Source organism: Aythya ferina (genome assembly GCF_964211825.1).
Source record: "Aythya ferina genome assembly, chromosome: Z".
In the NCBI taxonomy this organism is placed as follows: Eukaryota; Metazoa; Chordata; class Aves; order Anseriformes; family Anatidae; genus Aythya; species Aythya ferina.
The window spans coordinates 14599491-14626757 of NC_140299.1; the positions used below are offsets into that span (position 1 = coordinate 14599491).

Consider the following 27267-nt stretch of genomic DNA (forward strand, 5'->3'; position numbering starts at 1 on the left):
TCTAAAATAGGTACTACTATTTACATGTACTTGCAGGCAGTACAACAGTAGTAAATGTCTAAATTCCCTTTAAGGGATTGCATTAATTTTATCATCTGCAACTAATAAAATTTAGTACTGTTCTATGCATTTGTTCCTTCTTACCCTCAAAAGACCATAATAAGAAAAGCAAAATCACCCTACTATAAAACTAGAGCTCTGGATTTAAAGAGGCTCCCTGGTTAGCTGTCCGGTATGTATGGTTCACTATGCATTCAGCTGCTGTGTCAGATCTCACCATCCCTTCGATTTACATTATGAAGCAACACAGATGAAATACTGCTCCATGGCACTAAGCAGAATTCCTGTTTACAATTTGGAGACTGAAAAAACATTCTGACCCTCAGGTCAAGCTGACAAGGATCCCTTTTTAAACTCTAGCATGCTATTACACTTCTGGAGCTAGACATACCAAAAGTGATTAATCTTCTGCCACCACAGTTGCTCAAACACCTCTCCGTAAGAAACCTTCATTTAAATCATCTGATACAGTGTTGTCTGAAAAGTGAGACTTGCAACACTGAATATGACATTTTGTAATTTTGGAAACAATTTAGATAATACTGTGTAATGGTCTCTTAGGTTAACTGTGGCATGTGTATCAGTCTGAAGGGTGCAAAAATAAACAAACTGTATGGTAATAGTTCTGTACAGAAAGGGACTGATGTAAACTACAGTGAGCACTATGCAGGGGTTCAATTCTAATGGATAACCCTCAAGTTAAGATTATTTGAACACGATCTCAACAAAAGATTACCTAAATGCTAAAAAGAACAAGCACAAACCTTAAGTTTTCAGCATTTAAGGAAACACTACAAATGAAGTGCTTCAGAATCTATGTCCAACAAAGCTGACTTGTAGTCTAACTATAACTTATGTGTTGGTGATTAACCAAGCTCTTTGGTTTAATATAACCCCAAAGCATTTTAAGAGCAGTTGAAAATGCTGTCAAACTGCTCCAACAGAGAACTTGTTCTTACTGCAGGTAGAAATATCTCTGGAAAAAGTTTGTAGGTTTAAAGGTTACTGTGAGTCATTTCAAGTTTCAATCACTGTTTTTTTGTATGTTATTGTATGTTGTTACATATTGTATGTTATTACAAATGCTATGTTATTACAAATGCTTGTTTTTCAGGAGCACAATACAGTGTAACATAATTAATGCTAAGCAACTAACTGGTAGCAGCATCAAATGGCAGAGCACTTGCCTTTGCAGTGTTGTATCGTGTTGTGTCAGTGTAACAGGGTGCTGAAACAAGTCTCAGGTTACAGGATGAACAGTTTACAACACAAAGGCTCTAATTTCCACTCAGAATGCGTGCAGTAGTATTGTTCACCAAGCCTCTGCTGTCTTGCTGATCTCCTGTTTTAAGATGTTTTGAGGGGATGTTCTAATAAAAAAGCATGTACACTTACTTTGTCTATTTACTCATTTTCAGGTAGCTCATCAAGAAGCACATTTCAGAGGAATTCCTTAGACCTGTGAATACACAGGTACTTATGTGCAATACACATCTATTTTAAAACCTCAACACTTACACTTACATCTCTCAGATGACCAGTTGATAACAGAGTACAGCGTGCTTGTTACAGGCTAAGGTAAAAACAGCAAATTTTCTCTTGCTTATAAACAGCCTAAGTAGATACATTAAATTATCCAGCACACAAACTATGTGTCTTTTAAAGGCACTCTAGTTGTATACACCCCAGTTTCAAACCTTGCTGAAAATTTCTTTAATGATTTACATTAGCTGACACATTTGACAAAGCTGTGTGCTATCTCTGGAAATTTCTGGTACAGGTTGCCCTGAAAAGCTGTGGATGCCCCATCCCTGGAAGTTTTTAAGACCAAGCTGGATGGGGCTTTGCGTAACCTGGTGTGGTGGGAGGTGTCCCTGCCCATGGCAGGGGTTTGGAACTGGGAGATCTTTAAGGTCCCTTCCAACCCAAACCATTCTGCAATTCTTTGAGATCAGTGATGAAAGCAAAGGAACAAAAAACAGGCCAACGCTTCAAGGAAACATCAGGTTTTCCCCCACACTGCCACTCTATATTTTGTCTTCGACATCTCAAAATCCTCTAAACCCATCCAATGACTACCATCCTTTGTGTTATGAGGAACTTTTTGAAAGGTTGATAGCTTGAAACAAGCCAAGTGACCCAGCAACACCATGCAGGATGCACGTTTATCAGGTATCAGTCCATAATTCAAATATAACCCACTTACTTATGTACCTTACTATTACTTGTTTATACCCAGCATAATTTGTCTGCATCAACTTTCCACACTGCCGTTCTCAAGACCATTTGGGTAACTTCTGCCTTGATGACCTATCTCCCATCCCTTTGCATCTGGCAATAAGCCCCTCCAGATTTGGGAGTTTCTCCCCCTCCCTGGAGCAACAACCCACTGAATATGCAGTATTCTTTGTAGCCTTCCAGAGCCCACAGAACAGTGAACGATGTCTAAGACTGAGCATCCCTCTTAACCTATTGCATCTTAGAACAGCACTGAAGAGCTGTTATAGAAGTTACTGTTTTAGAAATAAATTCTCCATGCTAAGAGACTCATCAGAGATGCTCGCATGTTCAGGGTTCTCTATGGACACAGTGAAACTCAAAGGCAAGTTTCAAGTGCCAACATTCCATTTCACCTGCAAGTCACGTCTCAAGTAACACATAAAGCCTCTTAAGAAATTTTGTTTCTAAGTATATGTATTTTCAGGAATCCCGTATTTCAATAAAGTAAAACATATAAAAGGTACAAGATTATCTGGATAAGACCATTTATTTTAGCAAATAGATGAATCTTTATGATGAACTGGAGGCTGCAACAGCTGCTCTCTTAGGCTTCGGTGTGGTTCCCTCACGGAATCCATTCCTGCAATTAGAAATACAGTTACCGCTTTTTAAAAGGTATACTTTTGCTCAAGGTCATTTGTTCTAATAATTAATATTACAGATCAAGTTTATCATCTTTTTGTCAGCTTATCTCAGTAATGCACTGAAATCACTATGAAGTTCATATGTTCAGACATTTTTAGTAAGAAGCATCATTGACAAGCTGTTTGGAATTAGTGGTATGGTTTTCTTTCTTCTGTTAATTTTGACTTCTTCAAATAGGAAGATTTCTGAGGGCAAACAGTGAGACTGATCCAGAACATCAGCTGAAGGCATCCCATATTTTAAGTTCTACTAAGCAACTCAACAATACGTTTCAGTTTGTTAGAACTGAAAAATCAAGTCAATTTCTTACAGAAATTCTCCGTGCTTCCAACCAAAAATTAGCACAGGCATGACAGAAGAGTCAGCCCCAAGCTTGCTGTCAGGAAATGACGCTTCCATTTCAGCCACACTTGGTGGAACAGAGGTCGCAGTTATACAAGAGCTATTTTCTGGCTGCTGCTGGGATGGACTGTGATAATTTAAAAACACCTACAAAACTGATCCCTCTACTACACCTAGTTCCAGGACTTACTAGACCAGAAGTTACACAGTTTTGTTTTAGAACACGGATTTAATTACAAGAAGAATTCTTAATTTAACAGCACAGTACCTTCCCCTACATTACTTCATAAGTACAACTCTCTGCTTTATAGTAAGATCTTGAAACCTCGAACACAATCTGGTATTATAACTACTTACTGTTAACTGAGTCCACCCAGGTAACAGAGCGACTACAGAAGTATTTCAATTCTCAACTTTTTTTTGTGGATTTAAGTGAAGGGATTAGAACATATTTCAAGAATTCCCTTATAAAAACCCACACTTGAGTGCAATCAGCAACCTAACTGACTCACAAATTCTTGCAGTATCTTTTAAAGTTTGGCCATTTTATTACAATACCCTCTCTGTTTTGCACTACCTGCATTTAAAAGAAACATCAGAGCTTTTTATACAGCCCACGTATTACTAATGGTAAGCTTTATAACCTCAAAGGAATATGCTACCAATTACATAAGGCATCCTTTATTTCATGATATATTTTAAAAGGAAGACCATACCACATTAAGTGTGCTAACTAAACATGTTAACTACGAATCAAGATGGATTTCAGAATAAAGTGAAACCCACGTAAGATTTCATGTTATACTAGTTTGCAATGAAACATCATACCTGAATCGACGATAGACCTTCTTCAGGTGCCTCATGCGACCAGTACCAGTGGTGTTGCGCCTCTTAGCCTTTGCGCTCCAGTTATCTAGAACATGGAAGTTATTGTTACTCATGATGTCCACAAAATAATTTGCTGCACAGTACATTTGAATGGCACAAATATTCAGCAACAGGAAGAAAAAAAGTTTTAAACCAAGTCAATTTTTATGTAGTAATACTGCAAGGTAGCTGAAGTATCAGCTAAATTAATTAAATCAGTATTAATTTCAATTCAAAAAAGCTTCAAATATTCCAGGATGACAGACTATTTTTCCCTGGTTTGAAAAAAAAAAAAAAAAAAAGTCTAACTACTGAAGAAGAGAAATGCAAGTACTTAAGCTCAAGTCAGTTAAAAGCTCCATACTTACACTTTCTCTTACGCTTTGCGGGATATCCACATTTCCCACAGGTAGACTTCTGCAGGTGGTATGCCTTGGACCCACATCGGCGACACAAAGTGTGTGTCTTGTTTCTTCGCTTACCAAATGATGACGTGCCCTTCGTCTGACAAAGATTTCAAGACATTGCATGTGTAAATATCACGACCACTTGATAGATACATCCATACCTCAAAGGATAACTTTGTCTAAAATACCAGCAAAAGTTCCCTAACTCCTCTGAGGTATTAATTAGGAATTACCTGCTGGGTAGGACTCTGCCACAGTGTGTCAGCGCCACGCTGAACTCTAAACCACCCCCCCAGTTTTACTTGCAGGCCTCCTCCATTTTCAGAAATGGGCTCCTTGGCCTTCCCTCCACCACCCTGCCCCCATCCCCCCCCCGCTCTGCACTGATCCACGTGAAACCACCCGGCGTTTACCCCCAAGGCCCTTCTCTTTTCCTTCAGCCTCCTCACCAACAAATATTAAACTTATTTTTCCAAAAACGCGTTTACTCCCCGCACGCCTGCCCCACGCTCACCGCGGGCGGCCAGGTCAACCGAGCCCCGTCCCTTCAGCCTCCCCGCCCCGCCGCCAGCACGACCCTAACCCCCCCCCCTCCCCCGCCGCCAGCCCAGGCCCAGGCCCCAAGGCCCCGAGGCTCCGAGGCCGCTGCCCTCCATCGGCCGCCCCAACGCCGCCGCTCGGGCCCGCATCGTGGCGCCGGGGCTTCCTCGAGCCCCCTCTGTGGCCCGCGGTGCCGCCGGGCGCGGCGTGGCGGCGGATGGCGGCCGATGCCCCGCGCCCCCGTCCCGGCGCTCACCATCTTCCCCCGCCGCCAGCACCAAAGAGGCCGGGCCCCGCCTCCCTTCCGCTATAGCCCCGAAACGGCTTCCGGGGGAGCGGCCGCGCAGCCCGGCCCGGCCCCCTCCGGCCCGGCCCCTCAGGCGCTCTCTGCCCCCTTCCCCGCTGTGCTGTGTTCGCTACGGCCGCCCCAGAAGCGCATGCCTAGGCTGCGGGGCTTGGGGAGAGCTCCTGGTACTTTAAACGTCCAGGAGCGGGGCATTTTTGGCTGTGATAAAGGGGAAGTGAGCAGTGGAGAGTCTGCTTGTCTGTGGCATGCAGCTCCCGTGATACCGTCTAAAGCATTAAACCAGATATAAGCAGTGAAAAATCGATTTTAATTCGTCTCTGCCACATGTATTCTCCTACCATACATCTCCAATAGACCTAGAGACTATGGGGAATTACATCAGAGTTAGTACTGGGCAAAATTACACGCACAGAATGTGATCTATGGAGTAATAATTCGTGTCAAGAAGATGGTTGATGCTAATAAAGAAGGGGGAGATGTGGGAGTGTGGCCATGGGGGTCGACAAGCCCCATGGTTGGTGATAACATCAGACTCAACGATGAGGCCATCAGGAATGTAAAAGAGCTTAGAGGGCACAAAGAAGGGTGATTCAGGAGCCATGCCATCCGGGGTTGCTTGTTCTGCAGCCCTTAAGGCATGGAAGTTGCTGGGGGTTTGCTGTTGCTGTTATATGCAAGCTTGTTTGACCAACTGTTGGAAATATGCAAGGTTGTTTGACCAGTTGTTGGAAAAGGACTGCTGTGGGGAGAAGGGTATAAGAAGGGAGCCTGTCCTTGAGATGAAAAGGCAACACGATGTAATGAAGTTATGTCATCAATAAAGGAGTAGAGAAAAGGAATGAAAAGGAACAGGCTAGCAAAACAGGGACCAGGACGGGAACAGGCACACTGATCGCCTCATGAGGATAGGTTCAGCCAAACTCAGCAAACCTCTCAGAGAAGCTCGTACAGAAAGTCGCTGGAAATGGGCGCACCGGAGCTGCAAAGAAGCTCACGCTGAGAGAAGCGGAGCCGCGCACACAACTGCCCCTCGCTGGTAAGCAGTTGCGCATTATGGGGAATCATACGTTCTTAGAAACAAAGACTGTCCTGGTAACCTTACGGATTATTCTCCTTCTTAACAATCAGACAGTTTATGATCCTGAAATATGGGACCAAACTGAGGTCAAGGTGTGGGACTCTGCAACTAAAAACGACAAGGTTGCAGTGGGATTGCTCAGCACCTGGCGAGCAGTCTCTGAGGCCTTACAGAGCCCTGTGGGGCCACAGTCAGACATGTGTGGGTTGCCAGGCAGTGAGGGAGCCGCAGTCTTGGCCACCGATCCTCCTGCTGCACCATCACGCCCCAACCGCTACTGCCACTGCAGGCCTTCACTGTTCCCACAACTACCCCTGGAATTCTCTGGTGTTAGTAATCAAGAAAAGGAATGGAAAATGAAGACCATTATATGGTCTGAGAGAAACCAGTGAAGTCACGGAAGATATGGGAGCACTTCAACTGGGATTACCAACCCCAACAGTGCTCCCCCAGTCATGGACATTAATAGTAATAGACTTAAAGGATTGTTTGTTAAACCCTTGCCAGAATTCAGAAAACTTTGCCATATTTATGTTTCAATTGATACCTTTTCTGACTGTACATATGTATAGGCATACTCTATACTTATGAATATGTAAAAGCCATGTTCTGTATGTTTGGAAAGTTCGATGTTAGTGTGTGAATGTTGCTAGAGTGTAGACTCCCTGCACACCCAGCGCTGTTTTATAAATAAAAATAAAAAATTAAAAAAGTAAATAAAAAGCCTTTTATAAATATTACTAAACTCAGATTGAGTTGTATCTTCATTTATAACAAGAGAAAGCTGCATAAATTTGTGTTTATTTTATCACCAGCTCAATGCATATACTCCTAAATGAAAATCAGAAAATGATGATAAAGCCACTTTGTTTAACATTGATTGTGGAATTATAAGCCTGCAAACCGTGAAGAGCCCTCCCATGAAGAACATGTGGACAATTGAAACCCTGTAATGTAGAGCTCTTTGACAACATGTGGACAATTGAAACCCTGTAATGTAGAGCTCTTTGTACAGAAAAAGAGATCAGCCCATGGCACCATCTCAAAAACAATTAGGCCTCATCTGTTGCATATTCGCTCTGGTGCAAATCAGCCTTGTGCAGTTGTTCTGATGTTAATTTGTCATTTTTTTCCTGAGTGTGGCCTGCCACTGAATTCCTTCAGCACAGATTTATGTGCTGGAAGGCTTTTGACTTCTGCTAGGACTGAGAGATGGGGCAAAAAAAGCCATTTTGATTTTATCTGCATCGTTTCCAGGCACACAAAGGTGTGTCCCAGGCACCTCACTTCTTTCACTTTGGAGATTTCCATCTTTAGATGAAAATATATTGCATCTAGTCCATCCATGGTCCATCTGTAGTGAAAGGTGAGAAACAAATCTCTCTCAACTCTCACTGGAAAAAAACAAACCAAACCAAACCAAAACAAACAAACAAAAAAAAACACTCTTTAAGTATGAATTCGTCCTACAGGATGGACTAGGTCATATTTTCCCAGCAACCTGGGTATGCATCTTTCATCTGGTGCCTCTTTTCTTCTCTTTTTTTCACGTTAGGTCTCAGAAATCTGTAAGATGCTGTGAAGATGTTGGACAGATACCATAGCAACAGCCTTCAACAGCAGTGTGTTGATTTGGCTGCCTGCAAGGATACATTGCCAAAGGAATTATTCTTGTCCTTTGTGGGGTAAAAATAATCTTGTTCATTTAAATATTTTTAACCTGTTAGGAAAGGACTCTTGGTATCATCACGCAGCCTTCTTCAGTATTCAGGACGGCTGGAAATTTAAAGGGTACGGAATGGGCAGAGCCGTGGCTGACCCCGTATCATCTCAGCAGCTCCTAGCCCCCATGCAGGTCATGTATGAAGATGGCATTCACTGCCACTTGCGAACTCCAGCCTCCTTAAAACCACAGGCTTGCATACTAACAGCTACTTGTTATAAATGAGGTCTAATCTCACTCTGAATTTAGTAATATTTATAAAAGAATATTTATAAAAGGTATAAAAGGTATAAAAGGCAAGTAAACAGCGCTGGGTGTGCGGGGAGTCTACGCTCCACCAACACGCACACACGAACAGCAAACATTCTAAATATACAGAACATTGCTTTTACATATGAAACCCGAGTATGCCTATACATAGGTACAATCAGGAAAGGTAACAAACAGTCCTTTAAGTTCCATGACTTAACAGTCTCCGTTTTCCATTCCTTTTCTTGATTACACACAACAGTCTCCATTTTCCATTCCTTTTCTTCATTACAAACACCGGAGAATTCCAGGGCTAGTCGTGGGAGCAGTATGTCTCGCTTTAAGTTGTTAAGCAACTCAGTCTTTGGGCCTTATGTATCCCGTACTTCCCGCATCGAAGAAAAGCATATCCATCTCCTTTGCAAGGCCCATAGGGCCTGGGTCAAAAGGCACGTCCAGGTCACCAGGGGGCGGAACAGCAAAGGCCTTCGATGGCTGTAGCAGCAGAGGGGCCGATGGCGTAGCAGTCGGATCAGTAAAGGAGCCCGCAGCTCCCTCAGTGTCTGGCAAACCAGACGTGTCTGACTGTGGTCCCACACGGCTCTTCAAGGCCTCAGAGACTGCTCGCCAGGTGCTGAGCAATCCCGCTGCAACCTTGTCGTTTTTAGTTGCAGAGTCCCACACCTTGACCTCAGTTTGGTCCCATATTTCAGGATCATAAACTGTCTGATTGTTAAGAAGGAGAATAATCCGTAAGGTTACCAGGACAGTCTTTGTTTCTAAGAACGTATGATTCCCCATAATGCGCAACTGCTTACCAGCGAGGGGCAGCTGTGTGCGCGGCTCCGCTTCTCTCAGCGTGAGCTTCTTTGCAGCTCCGGTGCGCCCATTTCCAGCGACTTTCTGTACGAGCTTCTCTGAGAGGTTTGCTGAGTCTGGCCGAACCTATCTTCATGAGGCAATCAATGTGCCTGCTGTTCCCGTCCTGGTCCCTGTTCTGCTAGCCTGTTCCTTTTCATTCCTTCTTTCTGCTTCTTTATTGATGACATAACTTCATCGTGTTGCCTTTTTTTTTTTTTTTTTTTTTTTTTTACCTTGAGGGCAGGCTCCCCTCTTATACCCTTCTCCCCACAGCAATCCTTTTCAAAAACAACTTTTCCTTGGTCAAACAACTTTGCCCAGCAACAGCAAACACGCAGCAACTTCCATGCCTTCATGGCCGGAGAACAAGCAACCCCAGACGGCATGGAGTCTCCTGAGTCACCCTTTTTTGTTCCCTCTAAGCTCTTGTACATTCCTGATGGCCTCATCATTAAGAGTCTACTGTTGTCATTAACCACAGGGTTTGCCCACCCCCATGGCCACACTCCCACATCTCCCCCTTCTTTATTAATATCAACCATTGTCTCAACACAAATTACCACTCCATATATAACACTTCCCAGGTGCAACTTGCTTTTGTGAAACCTCCTCTGGTTTCTTCCTGCCCAGCTCTCCAGCCTGTCCAGGTCTCGCTGAATGGCAGCACAGCCTTCTGGCGTGCCAGCCACTCCTCCCAGCTTTGTATCGCCAGCGTACTTGCTGAGGGTGGACACTGTTCCCTCATCAGAGTCGTCGATGAAGCTGTCGAACAAGATGGGCCCCAGCACCGACCCCTGAGCTTATCACAGGTCTCCAACCGGACTCTGCTCCGCTGATCACCACCCTCTGAGCTCGGCCAGTCAGCCAGTTCGCAACCCACCTTACTGTCCGCTCTTCTGCCCCACGCTTTGTCAGCTTTGTTAGCAGGATATCATGGGAGACAGTAGCAAGAGCGTTTTGTTTTTGTTGTCTTGTTGTTGCTTGGTTTGGAGATTCACATCACGCTCCATGATAGAAAAGTTTAGCGCATCAGCATCCCACTGGGAAGACACAAAATGCACTCCCAAAGTCTTTCCCCGTCTCCTTAGCACTGGAGGTGCCTTAAGAGGAGAGCAGTCATGGCTGGGCCCTTGCAACGCTAGCAAATTCTATGAAAAGTTGCATTCGGCTGAAAAGTAAGTGAATGACATGAACGTGATCTCACTGTTTGAACTAATGAGTTAAATGTCCACTCCTGCAAAAATACCCAAAGAAATAATCCAATAGGTTATGTGTAGTTAGGCAATCACAACTGAAACTGCAACAAAGTGCCGATGGTGAGAAACAAACAACAAAGCCGTTTCCTTCTCTGACAGCAGAACACCTTGCTCAGGGAAGACCCCCATGTGTCGCCTTCAGAAAGCCTTCGGCACCCTCCACCTCATGCTCCCATCAGCAGGTTGCAGAAGGTGAGAGGGAGCGGAAGACTGCTCTATCCAGAGTGTGGGGTCTACTGTGAAATTTTCCACTGAAATCTTGTCCATTTCTGAGGATTGTATTTCAAGGAACACACACACCAAGCAGAAAGCATCCAAGGAACCCAGGAAGTGATGCTAAGAATGACCCTTCTTAGGATCAGACTTTTAGGAAACATGGTCTCTAAGGAAAGATTGAACATTGGATTAATGGACTAAGGCTTTAATGTCAGGAGCAGGCAGAACCGAGATGTGGAGAAGGATGCTGCAAATAAAAAGCGAGCAAACTTCTCCCCAGGCCAGAGATTTAGGACAAGGAAGAAAGGACTTCAGATGCAGCAAAGGGACTTTAGTTTAGGTGTTACTGTGTGGTGCTTTTACTTGGGTGGGCAGCCGAGTGCCACCACGGCCGCTCTCTCACTCCCCCTCCTGAAAGGGAAAGGGAGAGAAAATACGATGCCAAGGGCTCAAGGGCTGAGATAAGGACGGGGAGATCACTCAGCAGGTATTGTGACGGGCAAAGCAGACTCCGAGTAGGGAGACAGTAAGATTTCCCCCCCCCAGTGCACCTCCTCCCCCCGAGCGGCTCAGGGGAGCGGGGCAATGGGGCTGAGGTCAGTCTGTAGCGCTTTGTCTCCGCCGCTCCTTCTCGGTCGCTCTCTGCCCCTGCTCCACCGGGGTCTCCTCCGCAGGCTGCAGCGTGGAACCCTGCTCCATCGTGGTACACCATGGGCTGCAGGGGGACAGCCTGCTTCACCGTGGTCCTCACCACAGGCTGCAGGCTCTGGTGCCTGGAGCACCTCTCCCCCTCCCTCTTCACCGACCTTGGCGTCTGCAAGGCTGTTTCTCATTCCTCCCTCTCTCCCAGCTGCTCTTCCGCAGCAATTTTTTTTTTTTTTTTTTTAACCTTTCTTAAATATGGAGCTCACAGAGGCACAAACGACAGCGCTTCTTGGCCTGGCTGTGGCCAGCAGCGGGCCCTTCTCTAACATGGCGCAGTTTCTGGATTCTACTCGCAGAACCCACCCTGATGGCCCCCCCGCTACCAAAACCTTGCCACATAAACCCAGTACATGAGGCAAGAGAACTCGGAAACGGTTTGAAAGAGATTTATTGCAGCATGACAGAACATGGCACCTCCTAGTACAAAAAAGACAGCTCTACATGAAATGATGTGTTGGCAGATTGAAAACAAACAGAAGAACGTGCTTCTTCACACGTCAGGCACGGAGCTGTCGGTCTGGCTGCAGACGTGGGAGATGCCAAAAAGCGCCTCATTGTAGAAAACTCCAAAAGCTGCACGATGCAGAACTCCTCAGGGCCGCAGTGAAGAAAACACCACAAGCTGCACCACGAAGCTCTCCTCAGGGGCCGAAGTGAAGAGAACCAGAAAAGCTGCACGCTGAAGAACTCCTCCGGGTAAACGTAATGAAGGGAACACCAAAAGCTGGACGATGCAGAACTCCTCAAGGGCCGCGGTGAAGAAAACACCACAAGCTGCACCACGAAGCTCTCCTCAGGGGCCAAAGTGAAGAAAACCAGAAAAGCTGCACGCTGAAGAACTCCTCAGGGCCGTAGTGAAGAACACAACAAAAGCCACACGCAGAAGCACACTTCAGGGGCCACAGGGAGAAGAAACCCCAAAAAGCTCCACGAAGAATTTCTCCTCAAGCGCCGTAGTGAAGAAAACACGACGAGCTGAATAGTGAAGCCCTCCTCAGGGGAAACGTGGTGTGGGGAAAACCCCCAAATGCTGCACGATGAAATGCTGCTTAGCGATGTAGTGAAGAACACACCAAAAACCGCTCAAGAAGGCACTCCTCAGAGGCTGCAGTGGAGAAACACCAAAAGCTGGACGATGAAGCTCTCCTAAAGTGGAAACGTGGTGAAGAGATCCCGAAAAGCTGGACGATGAAGAACTCCTCATGGGTCGCAATGAAGAATACGCCAGAAGCTGCACGCAGAAGCACTCCTCAGGGCCTAGAATGAGAAGAAAAAACACCAAATGTTAAAAGATGAAGCACTTCTCAGGGGCTGGACGGTGAAAACAACACGAAAAGCGGCATGATGAAGCTCTCCTCAGGGAAAGCATGGCGAAGAACCCCAAAGGCTGGATGGTGCAGAACTCCTCAGGGCCGCAGTGAAGAAAACACCACAAGCTGCACCACGAAGCTCTCCTCAGGGGCCGAAGTGAAGAGAACCAGAAAAGCTGCACGCTGAATGTAATACACAATAAATGTTTGTTCATTGTCTTTTGTATTATAAAACAAGGAGTTCCGTTTGAGGAGCAGGAGTTGCAAAAGCTCCCTGCTGAAGTAAGATGTATAATACTTGGCTAGACACTATGAAAATTCTTTTGCTTAATGTAACAAAAAAGAGAACCCCCTCCCCTTCTCTCCTTCTGCATCTCAGTTGCCTCTTTTGTTCAAAGACACTGCTGCAAAGTTCATGTAACCATCTCCTGATAAGTTGCTAAACTAGTGTATCAACATCCTGCATTCCTGTCTCACGCTGGGCCAACATGACCAAATAAAAAAAAAGAAGTTGAACCACAACGCGGAGGAAGACTACGGCCTTCATCTTCACGACCACCAGAGGGACAGAGACGACCCCCTAGCAACAGTGCGCGCAGTCGCAGAATATACCAGGATGTGCTGCGTAATCCCAGAATTACCAAGATATAAAAAGGGACCCTGGCGGGGGTGAGGTGCGCGCCGTTGGTGGAGCCGAGACTCCCCGGCCGCCCAGCGCTGTTTTGCTTGCTGTTGCTTACTCAATAAATTCCTTTCTATTATTAATGCAATGCTCTCTGAAAATTAATTAAGGGGGCAACTTATAACAAATTTGGTGCCGTGACTCGGATGAAGGCAATCTGATTGAAAGACCTTCGGAGGGGGCGCCCCGCTGATTTCAGCGGCCTTCGCTAGGACTGCTTTCATTCAAATCCTTCACCGACGAACCCTAAATTCGGCAGCAAGCAAATAAAGCCGGCAACCCCTAGTAATCTTTGTGCACGAAGACCGAACGAAGACTCAGGAGTGAGTAAGCATAGGCCGGTGATCCGTTCGGTTGGGGTTGGGTATCCTGGAGCGTGTCGCTGTGAGACGTCCAATTGCGGACGAAGCGAGTGCGGACCCCTCGGTAGTGCAGTTCCCACATCCCGCGAGGGACTGGGCCACGAAAAGGGGGAAGCGATTTGTGTGTGTGTGTGAAGGCGCTCCAGAAGATGGGACAGAAGAAGAGTAAGCCTTCTGGTCCCATGGGCGGGGTAACGTCTGATGTTAGGTTACCCCGGGATTAATGATTAAAAATTGGGAGGATTCCCCTTTTAGGCGGGGAAGGAATAAAGTAAAAATGATACATTATTGTGTTGAAGTTTGGGGTGGTAAACAGATTTGAGGAGACCACCTTTACTGGCCTGTATTTGGGTCCTTTGAAGATTGGGTTTGCCAGGCCCTAAATATTTATGTAAACTCAAAAGAACCTTTTAGTTTGGAAGAAAGTGAATATGCACATTTGTGGATCAGCTCGGAAACTCGAGCCAATTTATATCCTCTAAAAGAAAAAGGAGGGGATGGGAGGCACAAGATAAACCGAGAATTAGAGATTCCAGCCCCACTGCCTCCCTATATTCCACCATCCCCACCTGCAGCCCCTCCAACTCCCGGGCTTCCTAATCTGCAACCCCGGGGAGACTCTGATAGCAACTCTGATTCTAGCACTCAGGGACCAGTGACTAGGAATATGTGGCAGTCCCCATTAACTCCGGGGACGTCTGAGATTTTAAGAAAGAGACAGGAGGAGGGTAAGTGATCTTTAATGGCAACTGGCATAATGTTTGCAGCTGCTGAGGAATAATTCTAACTGGAATAATAACTGTACATTGTATATTGTATATATAAAAGCCCGGGCATTTTTGTTAAAGTGTTCTTTTATACATATGTTAATATGTTAATATGTAAATATAAGAACTGCCATTGAGGTGTATGTCTAAGGGAACAAAATTTGCCCAGGCATATTATCGGCTCATCAGGTTTAAATGTCCCCAGTGTAATTGTCTACAGGCAGTTAATTTACAGTGGTCTGTTTTTACTTGTGTATCTGTATATTGTGGATTTTGGAGGGATTGGGATTGACTAGTAAAGAGCTTCTAGGAAAACGGTGGAATATTAACCACTGTAGATTACAATAGGAAAAGTTCAAAGCAAAGAAATCCCGAGGAAAAGCCTCCTAGGATGTATACTAACACATTGGAGGGATATAGTGGGGTGAGAGGGTACAGAAAGTAAAAGAACTCTTATCAAATATTGTAATCAGTGGTGGCCACTTTATAAACTAGAGGATGGAGCGGAGTGGCCCCTAAATGGAACTACTAATTATAACACCATATTACAGTCAATGTTTTTGTGGAGAGAAGGAAAACAGGATGAAATGTTGTATATTGATGTTGTTTCAGCATCTTGGAGGGAAAAGGTATGGAATTAAGTTGGCCCCTGACTGAGCCTTTGATGTCGGCATTAGAAAAGTAAAGGCTAGAGAAAGATAAAGGAAGTGTTAAAAGGTTTGTGGAAAGTGTTAAAGGTATTCGAGGTTGAATGAGCAGGGAAAGGTGATGTAGGTATTATCTAAGTAACAGTCTAGAAGTTTTGGTATATTTGCATATTTGTTGTGGTGTTTGTTCAGTTTCCCAAGCATCAGGGAGGGGGGAACAGCCTGCTCCACCAGGGGCCTCTCCAGCGGCCGCAGGGGGGCTTCGGCTCCAGCGCCTGGAGCGCCTCCTCCCCCTCCTTCTGCACTGACTTTGGTGTCTTCGGGGGGGTTTCTCGCTCTCCCAGCTGCTGTTGAGCAGCAGGTTTTTGTTTGTTTGTTTGTTTGTTTGTTTGTTTTCGTGGATGTGCTCTCACAGAGGCACGGACTATGTTGCTATGGCTTGGCTCTGGGCAGCAGTGGGCCCCTTTAGGGCCAGATGAAATTGTCCCTTATCTACCACGGGGAGGTTTCTGTTTTTGTTTTGTTTTGTTTTTCACGGGGGCTGCCACTGCAGTTTCCCACCCCCACACCCCTCACACACCCTCAAACCTTGCCATCAAACCCAATACACTGGAGCAGCTAAGTCATTACTGACTTGTAAAGTATCAGGGATTAAATTAACTAATGAAACCCTAAATGTGATGGGGGTAGAAGGGACTGGGATAACAGTGCCACTTTTGGGGGATACCAAGCTGAGACCAGGGGATAAAATGATCACTGGGCAATTATTGTATGTATCCAAGGCGGAAACTAACTTGTTGGGAAGGGATTTGATGATTAAATTGGGCATTCAACTAGTAAATTGTTAGACTGGAATAACAGTGTTATTAATGGAGTGCTCTCTGGCCCTGAGAGCAAACGTATATTCACCTCTGACTGGAAAGACCCTGAAATGGGGGCGGAAGCAACAATATAGGTGGACAATTTTACTTTAGGGGTTTACAGGGACACCTATCTATTTGGATAAATTCTAAAAAAGATTTTGGAGCAATTACAACCTCCCAAGGAGGTATTAATGTTATAAATATGTGGATCATTTTAAGGAAAATCGATACTCCCTGATGGGAGAGAAATGCTGAATAAAGTGATAATGAGGCAAATAACTGTTTTACATCAGAAGAATCATTGGGAGGTGCAAGCAATGTGTGATGTTGTTCTAAGAAAGCATGTCTGTGTAGGAATATATACTTTAGGGAAGCACACATGCAGAGGATGTACTATATGTCAAAGGATAAATAAAAAGGTCTTCTGTAACCTATCTAGAGGGGGACGGGAGCCAGGGCTTTGACCTTTCCAAAGTATACAGGTAGATTTTACTGAGTTACTTGTTTGTCCTAATCGACCACGTGACTGAATGGGTGTAAAGCTTTACTGCAAGGATTAAAGCAGGCCTTAGAGATTGAGTGGGATTTTCACAGCCCCTGGCACCCCTCCTCTTCTGGAAAGGTAGAGCAAATGAATGGTGAAATTAAGAAACAACTAACAAAACTTGTGCTGGAAACTAAGGCTTCTTGGGTAAAATGCTTACCTCTTGCACTGTTAAACATATGGACACAGCCCAGAACTGGTATAGGAATTTCTCCTTTTGAAATGCTATATGGTATGCTCTATGACTCGGAATTGCCACTTGATCACCCTCAATTCTAATTAAGACTTGGAAAGAGACTTCTTTAACACCACGATGGGGAAGGCCCCTATGTTGTTTTGCTTACCACAGAAACGGCTATTCGAACTGCGGAGAAAGGATGGACGCATGCCGGCCGAGTGAAAGGACCAATCCGGGAACGTAAATGGGAGGCAGCTCCAGGCCCTGACGACTTGAAGCTGACACTAAGACGGACTCGATAAGTATTGTGTATTATCTGTGTATTGTGGGAAGGGGAGGAGGCCCTGTTTCGAAGGCTCCCTAGTAGGTTCCCCTGAAGAACACTGCTGCTGCCAAGAAGAACCGATACCTTGTAGTTCGCTACAACCGAACTGACAAGCGAGGCAGAGAAGTGAAAACGGTGGGGGACTGAGGGGCCGACAATTTAGATGGGCTCCGACCACCTCCTACGATACATGGGAGTCAGTATCATCGTTTTGGTCAGCTATGGGTCTGCGCATCCCCACCAGCCTTTTAAATGGAGCTTAATCAGATGGGAGGATCAATTCATCATCCAGCAAACAACGACAGCGGGTGCTCCCAGTTTCCGCATCACATTATGTGACCTGGTGTCAGTGCAGCCATGCTTTAACCTATCAGGATTTTATTTCTGCCCAAGTTCTAACCCAGGAAAGGGGTACTGTAATTATCCAAACGCATATTATTGTGCATACTGGGGGTGTGAAACCATTGCTACGGACTGGACACTCGGGGCTGGTCGGAATAAATTCTTACAAGTGGGATATGGGCCGCAAGGTTGTAACTGACAAGTGGATACCCGTTACAGGTGGCAAGGGCATGGTATAGGGTATACAGGAACCTTCCATGGAAATAAAGAAATTTGCAAGGTTCTATATATAAATATAACAAACTTGGACGATACTAGCTGGGTACTAGGAAAATGTCAGATTTTACGAACACAGAACAGATAGGGGAGGACTCATACTAATAAAAAGGAGGATGCTGATAGGCCCCAGGCAGTAGGAACAAATGAGGTATTGTCAGAAAATGTCCAGGGAATCCAGCCTGTGGAAAATACTACAGTGCCAACCCTCGGCAGCCCTACAAGCTCAGGTAAAGCTGAGAATGATAACATAGTTGAGAATAACATATGGGGGGGGGTCATGAATGCCAGCTACCAATTATTAAACAAAACAAGCCCAAATGTAACAAAACACTGTTGATTATGCTTTAGTATAAGGCCTTCATATTATGATGCTATTGGGGATCCTGGGGAGCCCACCCGCACAAACAAGAACAGCCCTCTACATTGCAGTTGGGGAAAAGACATAAGGGTAACACTAACACAAGTCACTGGAGGTGGTAGGTGTGTGGGCACGGTTCCTAGTGGGAAGTGTCATCTATGTAATACCATGGAGAATGGAAAACAATCAACCGAGTGGCTAATCCCAGCCAACAACGCTAGGTGGGTTTGTTCATGAGTGGGCGTAACTCTTTGTCTATCACTAAAACTCTTTAATGCGTCTCGTGATTTTTGTATACAGGTGATAATTATACCAAGGATTCTATACCACCCTGAGGATTGTATGTATACCCAGCACACAGTGGCAAGTTATCATCTGGAAAGACGGGAACCATTCACGGCTCTAACTTTGGCCACCCTAATAATCCTGGGAGGAGCTAGAGTGGGGACCAGGGTAGCCTCATTGGTTAAACAAAATCAAGAATTTACTTCCTTACGCATTGCTGTGGACGAGGACCTGACCCAAACTGAACAATCCATCTCGGCCCTGGAAAATCTATCAGGTCACTTCAGAGGTAGTGTTACAAAATCGTAGGGGATTAGATTTGGTATTTTTCAACAGGATGGGCTGTTTGCAGCCCTGAAAGAGGAATGCTGTGTATGCTGATCACACTGGAGTGGTAAGAGATACAATGGCAAGACCCAGGGAAGGGTTGGAAAAAAGGAAACAGGAGAATGAAGCCCAACAGAGCTGGTACGAATCTTGGTTTAATTATTCACCTTGGCTTACTACTTTATTATCAACAATAGCAGGACCTTTGTTGTTATTAATAATAGCACTAACTTTTGGACCATGTATTTTTAATAAATTGATTGCGATTGTAAAGGGATATTTAGAAGCGGCACATCTAATGCTCATACATGCCAAATACGAGCCAATAAGTACCAACGAAGGAATCGAGGAAACATTAGTTCTTAATAGCCAGGCATTGCAGAGCTTCAATGAACAAAATGAGTAACTAAAAGAAAAAGGAGGGATTGTAATACACAATAAATGTTTGTTCATTGTCTTTTGTATTATAAAACAAGGAGTTCCGTTTGAGGAGCAGGAGTTGCAAAAGCTCCCTGCTGAAGTAAGATGTATAATACTTGGCTAGACACTATGAAAATTCTTTTGCTTAATGTAACAAAAAAGAGAACCCCCTCCCCTTCTCTCCTTCTGCATCTCAGTTGCCTCTTTTGTTCAAAGACACTGCTGCAAAGTTCATGTAACCATCTCCTGATAAGTTGCTAAACTAGTGTATCAACATCCTGCATTCCTGTCTCACGCTGGGCCAACATGACCAAATAAAAAAAAAGAAGTTGAACCACAACGCGGAGGAAGACTACGGCCTTCATCTTCACGACCACCAGAGGGACAGAGACGACCCCCTAGCAACAGTGCGCGCAGTCGCAGAATATACCAGGATGTGCTGCGTAATCCCAGAATTACCAAGATATAAAAAGGGACCCTGGCGGGGGTGAGGTGCGCGCCGTTGGTGGAGCCGAGACTCCCCGGCCGCCCAGCGCTGTTTTGCTTGCTGTTGCTTACTCAATAAATTCCTTTCTATTATTAATGCAATGCTCTCTGAAAATTAATTAAGGGGGCAACTTATAACAAATTTGGTGCCGTGACTCGGATGAAGGCAATCTGATTGAAAGACCTTCGGAGGGGGCGCCCCGCTGATTTCAGCGGCCTTCGCTAGGACTGCTTTCATTCAAATCCTTCACCGACGAACCCTAAATTCGGCAGCAAGCAAATAAAGCCGGCAACCCCTAGTAATCTTTGTGCACGAAGACCGAACGAAGACTCAGGAGTGAGTAAGCATAGGCCGGTGATCCGTTCGGTTGGGGTTGGGTATCCTGGAGCGTGTCGCTGTGAGACGTCCAATTGCGGACGAAGCGAGTGCGGACCCCTCGGTAGTGCAGTTCCCACATCCCGCGAGGGACTGGGCCACGAAAAGGGGGAAGCGATTTGTGTGTGTGTGTGAAGGCGCTCCAGAAGATGGGACAGAAGAAGAGTAAGCCTTCTGGTCCCATGGGCGGGGTAACGTCTGATGTTAGGTTACCCCGGGATTAATGATTAAAAATTGGGAGGATTCCCCTTTTAGGCGGGGAAGGAATAAAGTAAAAATGATACATTATTGTGTTGAAGTTTGGGGTGGTAAACAGATTTGAGGAGACCACCTTTACTGGCCTGTATTTGGGTCCTTTGAAGATTGGGTTTGCCAGGCCCTAAATATTTATGTAAACTCAAAAGAACCTTTTAGTTTGGAAGAAAGTGAATATGCACATTTGTGGATCAGCTCGGAAACTCGAGCCAATTTATATCCTCTAAAAGAAAAAGGAGGGGATGGGAGGCACAAGATAAACCGAGAATTAGAGATTCCAGCCCCACTGCCTCCCTATATTCCACCATCCCCACCTGCAGCCCCTCCAACTCCCGGGCTTCCTAATCTGCAACCCCGGGGAGACTCTGATAGCAACTCTGATTCTAGCACTCAGGGACCAGTGACTAGGAATATGTGGCAGTCCCCATTAACTCCGGGGACGTCTGAGATTTTAAGAAAGAGACAGGAGGAGGGTAAGTGATCTTTAATGGCAACTGGCATAATGTTTGCAGCTGCTGAGGAATAATTCTAACTGGAATAATAACTGTACATTGTATATTGTATATATAAAAGCCCGGGCATTTTTGTTAAAGTGTTCTTTTATACATATGTTAATATGTTAATATGTAAATATAAGAACTGCCATTGAGGTGTATGTCTAAGGGAACAAAATTTGCCCAGGCATATTATCGGCTCATGAGGTTTAAATGTCCCCAGTGTAATTGTCTACAGGCAGTTAATTTACAGTGGTCTGTTTTTACTTGTGTATCTGTATATTGTGGATTTTGGAGGGATTGGGATTGACTAGTAAAGAGCTTCTAGGAAAACGGTGGAATATTAACCACTGTAGATTACAATAGGAAAAGTTCAAAGCAAAGAAATCCCGAGGAAAAGCCTCCTAGGATGTATACTAACACATTGGAGGGATATAGTGGGGTGAGAGGGTACAGAAAGTAAAAGAACTCTTATCAAATATTGTAATCAGTGGTGGCCACTTTATAAACTAGAGGATGGAGCGGAGTGGCCCCTAAATGGAACTACTAATTATAACACCATATTACAGTCAATGTTTTTGTGGAGAGAAGGAAAACAGGATGAAATGTTGTATATTGATGTTGTTTCAGCATCTTGGAGGGAAAAGGTATGGAATTAAGTTGGCCCCTGACTGAGCCTTTGATGTCGGCATTAGAAAAGTAAAGGCTAGAGAAAGATAAAGGAAGTGTTAAAAGGTTTGTGGAAAGTGTTAAAGGTATTCGAGGTTGAATGAGCAGGGAAAGGTGATGTAGGTATTATCTAAGTAACAGTCTAGAAGTTTTGGTATATTTGCATATTTGTTGTGGTGTTTGTTCAGTTTCCCAAGCATCAGGGAGGGGGGAACAGCCTGCTCCACCAGGGGCCTCTCCAGCGGCCGCAGGGGGGCTTCGGCTCCAGCGCCTGGAGCGCCTCCTCCCCCTCCTTCTGCACTGACTTTGGTGTCTTCGGGGGGGTTTCTCGCTCTCCCAGCTGCTGTTGAGCAGCAGGTTTTTGTTTGTTTGTTTGTTTGTTTGTTTGTTTTCGTGGATGTGCTCTCACAGAGGCACGGACTATGTTGCTATGGCTTGGCTCTGGGCAGCAGTGGGCCCCTTTAGGGCCAGATGAAATTGTCCCTTATCTACCACGGGGAGGTTTCTGTTTTTGTTTTGTTTTGTTTTTCACGGGGGCTGCCACTGCAGTTTCCCACCCCCACACCCCTCACACACCCTCAAACCTTGCCATCAAACCCAATACACTGGAGCAGCTAAGTCATTACTGACTTGTAAAGTATCAGGGATTAAATTAACTAATGAAACCCTAAATGTGATGGGGGTAGAAGGGACTGGGATAACAGTGCCACTTTTGGGGGATACCAAGCTGAGACCAGGGGATAAAATGATCACTGGGCAATTATTGTATGTATCCAAGGCGGAAACTAACTTGTTGGGAAGGGATTTGATGATTAAATTGGGCATTCAACTAGTAAATTGTTAGACTGGAATAACAGTGTTATTAATGGAGTGCTCTCTGGCCCTGAGAGCAAACGTATATTCACCTCTGACTGGAAAGACCCTGAAATGGGGGCGGAAGCAACAATATAGGTGGACAATTTTACTTTAGGGGTTTACAGGGACACCTATCTATTTGGATAAATTCTAAAAAAGATTTTGGAGCAATTACAACCTCCCAAGGAGGTATTAATGTTATAAATATGTGGATCATTTTAAGGAAAATCGATACTCCCTGATGGGAGAGAAATGCTGAATAAAGTGATAATGAGGCAAATAACTGTTTTACATCAGAAGAATCATTGGGAGGTGCAAGCAATGTGTGATGTTGTTCTAAGAAAGCATGTCTGTGTAGGAATATATACTTTAGGGAAGCACACATGCAGAGGATGTACTATATGTCAAAGGATAAATAAAAAGGTCTTCTGTAACCTATCTAGAGGGGGACGGGAGCCAGGGCTTTGACCTTTCCAAAGTATACAGGTAGATTTTACTGAGTTACTTGTTTGTCCTAATCGACCACGTGACTGAATGGGTGTAAAGCTTTACTGCAAGGATTAAAGCAGGCCTTAGAGATTGAGTGGGATTTTCACAGCCCCTGGCACCCCTCCTCTTCTGGAAAGGTAGAGCAAATGAATGGTGAAATTAAGAAACAACTAACAAAACTTGTGCTGGAAACTAAGGCTTCTTGGGTAAAATGCTTACCTCTTGCACTGTTAAACATATGGACACAGCCCAGAACTGGTATAGGAATTTCTCCTTTTGAAATGCTATATGGTATGCTCTATGACTCGGAATTGCCACTTGATCACCCTCAATTCTAATTAAGACTTGGAAAGAGACTTCTTTAACACCACGATGGGGAAGGCCCCTATGTTGTTTTGCTTACCACAGAAACGGCTATTCGAACTGCGGAGAAAGGATGGACGCATGCCGGCCGAGTGAAAGGACCAATCCGGGAACGTAAATGGGAGGCAGCTCCAGGCCCTGACGACTTGAAGCTGACACTAAGACGGACTCGATAAGTATTGTGTATTATCTGTGTATTGTGGGAAGGGGAGGAGGCCCTGTTTCGAAGGCTCCCTAGTAGGTTCCCCTGAAGAACACTGCTGCTGCCAAGAAGAACCGATACCTTGTAGTTCGCTACAACCGAACTGACAAGCGAGGCAGAGAAGTGAAAACGGTGGGGGACTGAGGGGCCGACAATTTAGATGGGCTCCGACCACCTCCTACGATACATGGGAGTCAGTATCATCGTTTTGGTCAGCTATGGGTCTGCGCATCCCCACCAGCCTTTTAAATGGAGCTTAATCAGATGGGAGGATCAATTCATCATCCAGCAAACAACGACAGCGGGTGCTCCCAGTTTCCGCATCACATTATGTGACCTGGTGTCAGTGCAGCCATGCTTTAACCTATCAGGATTTTATTTCTGCCCAAGTTCTAACCCAGGAAAGGGGTACTGTAATTATCCAAACGCATATTATTGTGCATACTGGGGGTGTGAAACCATTGCTACGGACTGGACACTCGGGGCTGGTCGGAATAAATTCTTACAAGTGGGATATGGGCCGCAAGGTTGTAACTGACAAGTGGATACCCGTTACAGGTGGCAAGGGCATGGTATAGGGTATACAGGAACCTTCCATGGAAATAAAGAAATTTGCAAGGTTCTATATATAAATATAACAAACTTGGACGATACTAGCTGGGTACTAGGAAAATGTCAGATTTTACGAACACAGAACAGATAGGGGAGGACTCATACTAATAAAAAGGAGGATGCTGATAGGCCCCAGGCAGTAGGAACAAATGAGGTATTGTCAGAAAATGTCCAGGGAATCCAGCCTGTGGAAAATACTACAGTGCCAACCCTCGGCAGCCCTACAAGCTCAGGTAAAGCTGAGAATGATAACATAGTTGAGAATAACATATGGGGGGGGGTCATGAATGCCAGCTACCAATTATTAAACAAAACAAGCCCAAATGTAACAAAACACTGTTGATTATGCTTTAGTATAAGGCCTTCATATTATGATGCTATTGGGGATCCTGGGGAGCCCACCCGCACAAACAAGAACAGCCCTCTACATTGCAGTTGGGGAAAAGACATAAGGGTAACACTAACACAAGTCACTGGAGGTGGTAGGTGTGTGGGCACGGTTCCTAGTGGGAAGTGTCATCTATGTAATACCATGGAGAATGGAAAACAATCAACCGAGTGGCTAATCCCAGCCAACAACGCTAGGTGGGTTTGTTCATGAGTGGGCGTAACTCTTTGTCTATCACTAAAACTCTTTAATGCGTCTCGTGATTTTTGTATACAGGTGATAATTATACCAAGGATTCTATACCACCCTGAGGATTGTATGTATACCCAGCACACAGTGGCAAGTTATCATCTGGAAAGACGGGAACCATTCACGGCTCTAACTTTGGCCACCCTAATAATCCTGGGAGGAGCTAGAGTGGGGACCAGGGTAGCCTCATTGGTTAAACAAAATCAAGAATTTACTTCCTTACGCATTGCTGTGGACGAGGACCTGACCCAAACTGAACAATCCATCTCGGCCCTGGAAAATCTATCAGGTCACTTCAGAGGTAGTGTTACAAAATCGTAGGGGATTAGATTTGGTATTTTTCAACAGGATGGGCTGTTTGCAGCCCTGAAAGAGGAATGCTGTGTATGCTGATCACACTGGAGTGGTAAGAGATACAATGGCAAGACCCAGGGAAGGGTTGGAAAAAAGGAAACAGGAGAATGAAGCCCAACAGAGCTGGTACGAATCTTGGTTTAATTATTCACCTTGGCTTACTACTTTATTATCAACAATAGCAGGACCTTTGTTGTTATTAATAATAGCACTAACTTTTGGACCATGTATTTTTAATAAATTGATTGCGATTGTAAAGGGATATTTAGAAGCGGCACATCTAATGCTCATACATGCCAAATACGAGCCAATAAGTACCAACGAAGGAATCGAGGAAACATTAGTTCTTAATAGCCAGGCATTGCAGAGCTTCAATGAACAAAATGAGTAACTAAAAGAAAAAGGAGGGATTGTAATACACAATAAATGTTTGTTCATTGTCTTTTGTATTATAAAACAAGGAGTTCCGTTTGAGGAGCAGGAGTTGCAAAAGCTCCCTGCTGAAGTAAGATGTATAATACTTGGCTAGACACTATGAAAATTCTTTTGCTTAATGTAACAAAAAAGAGAACCCCCTCCCCTTCTCTCCTTCTGCATCTCAGTTGCCTCTTTTGTTCAAAGACACTGCTGCAAAGTTCATGTAACCATCTCCTGATAAGTTGCTAAACTAGTGTATCAACATCCTGCATTCCTGTCTCACGCTGGGCCAACATGACCAAATAAAAAAAAAGAAGTTGAACCACAACGCGGAGGAAGACTACGGCCTTCATCTTCACGACCACCAGAGGGACAGAGACGACCCCCTAGCAACAGTGCGCGCAGTCGCAGAATATACCAGGATGTGCTGCGTAATCCCAGAATTACCAAGATATAAAAAGGGACCCTGGCGGGGGTGAGGTGCGCGCCGTTGGTGGAGCCGAGACTCCCCGGCCGCCCAGCGCTGTTTTGCTTGCTGTTGCTTACTCAATAAATTCCTTTCTATTATTAATGCAATGCTCTCTGAAAATTAATTAAGGGGGCAACTTATAACACTGAAGAACTCCTCCGGGTAAACGTAATGAAGGGAACACCAAAAGCTGGACGATGCAGAACTCCTCAAGGGCCGCGGTGAAGAAAACACCACAAGCTGCACCACGAAGCTCTCCTCAGGGGCCAAAGTGAAGAAAACCAGAAAAGCTGCACGCTGAAGAACTCCTCAGGGCCGTAGTGAAGAACACAACAAAAGCCACACGCAGAAGCACACTTCAGGGGCCACAGGGAGAAGAAACCCCAAAAAGCTCCACGAAGAATTTCTCCTCAAGCGCCGTAGTGAAGAAAACACGACGAGCTGAATAGTGAAGCCCTCCTCAGGGGAAACGTGGTGTGGGGAAAACCCCCAAATGCTGCACGATGAAATGCTGCTTAGCGATGTAGTGAAGAACACACCAAAAACCGCTCAAGAAGGCACTCCTCAGAGGCTGCAGTGGAGAAACACCAAAAGCTGGACGATGAAGCTCTCCTAAAGTGGAAACGTGGTGAAGAGATCCCGAAAAGCTGGACGATGAAGAACTCCTCATGGGTCGCAATGAAGAATACGCCAGAAGCTGCACGCAGAAGCACTCCTCAGGGACTAGAATGAGAAGAAAAAACAACAAATGTTAGAAGATGAAGCACTTCTCAGGGGCTGGACGGTGAAAACAACACGAAAAGTGGCATGATGAAGCTCTCCTCAGGGAAAGCATGGCGAAGAACCCCAAAGGTTGGATGGTGCAGAACTCCTCAGGGGCCACAAGCAGCCCAAAGGCCACGCCTCGCCTGTGCGCCACCATCGCCGGAGTGCCGCAGCCCCAGCACACCCAGCACCATGTCACCCACCCTGCCCTGTGACATCTCTGCTCCGTCATGGCCAGGCGCCGCCCCATTGGCCGCCTGCCTTGGCGCCTCTGGGCTCAGCCAATAGCGAGGCCACTGGCGCTTGTTGCTAGGCAGCATGGAGCTGTGGCACCCGATGGGCGCCAGGAGGCCGCAGGGCGGGTCTGGCTTCCCAGGGCTGAGGCCTGGCGCAGTGCCTGGCAGGAGCCGTGAGGCTTTCCTGACACCACCTCCAGCTCTGCCTCGCCTTGCCCCCGGCCCTCCAAGAGGCACGTTTTGGTGCTTGGAGCACGCAAACTGCTCCAGCAAGGTGGCGGCAGCATTGTGCAGGGCACACTGACATTGCCAATCAGTCAATCCCTCGTCTGTCCCCAGTGACACAGAGTACACTGCCCGCTT

General features: G+C 45.4%; 1 protein-coding gene and 2 long non-coding RNA genes across 15 annotated transcripts; 1 reads left to right on the plus strand and 2 right to left on the minus strand.

Annotated features, from left to right (window-relative positions):
* Positions 1-2808: 2808 nt before the first annotated feature.
* On the minus strand, positions 2809-5502 carry RPL37 (ribosomal protein L37). The gene is made up of 4 exons (XM_084503790.1): positions 5398-5502; positions 4563-4698; positions 4156-4240; positions 2809-2920 (listed from the first exon to the last, which is right to left on the minus strand). The coding sequence occupies exons 1-4, from the start codon at positions 5398-5400 to the stop codon at positions 2851-2853; spliced, it is 294 nt and encodes a 97-aa protein (XP_084359916.1). The 5' UTR covers positions 5401-5502; the 3' UTR covers positions 2809-2850.
* A 6404-nt stretch (positions 5503-11906) lies between these two features.
* Positions 11907-26916, minus strand: LOC311426942. Of its 3 annotated transcripts, none has more exons than XR_014687131.1 (3): positions 26872-26916; positions 26050-26626; positions 11907-13029 (listed from the first exon to the last, which is right to left on the minus strand). It is a non-coding gene; the product is annotated as an uncharacterized lncRNA (long non-coding RNA). The 3 variants fall into 3 exon arrangements; XR_014687132.1 differs by lacking the exon at positions 26872-26916 and adding an exon at positions 26805-26834; XR_014687133.1 differs by lacking the exon at positions 26872-26916 and having other exon boundaries at positions 26050-26834.
* Positions 13045-26005, plus strand: LOC311426941. 11 transcript variants are annotated; one of them, XR_014687120.1, is made up of 3 exons: positions 13045-13855; positions 16996-20052; positions 23193-26005. It is a non-coding gene; the product is annotated as an uncharacterized lncRNA (long non-coding RNA). The 11 variants fall into 11 exon arrangements; XR_014687121.1 differs by having other exon boundaries at positions 23231-26005; XR_014687122.1 differs by having other exon boundaries at positions 23258-26005.
* Positions 26917-27267: the final 351 nt, after the last annotated feature.

Bases quoted from the DNA above. Each gene is read 5' to 3' on its own strand.
- RPL37 (XM_084503790.1), bottom strand. The intron at 4,241-4,562 runs GTAAGTATGGAG...TCCATGTTCTAG, and splicing joins CGCAAAGCGTAAGAGAAAGT to ATAACTGGAGCGCAAAGGCT. The intron at 2,921-4,155 runs GTATGATGTTTC...TTCTAATTGCAG, and splicing joins AAGGTCTATCGTCGATTCAG to GAATGGATTCCGTGAGGGAA.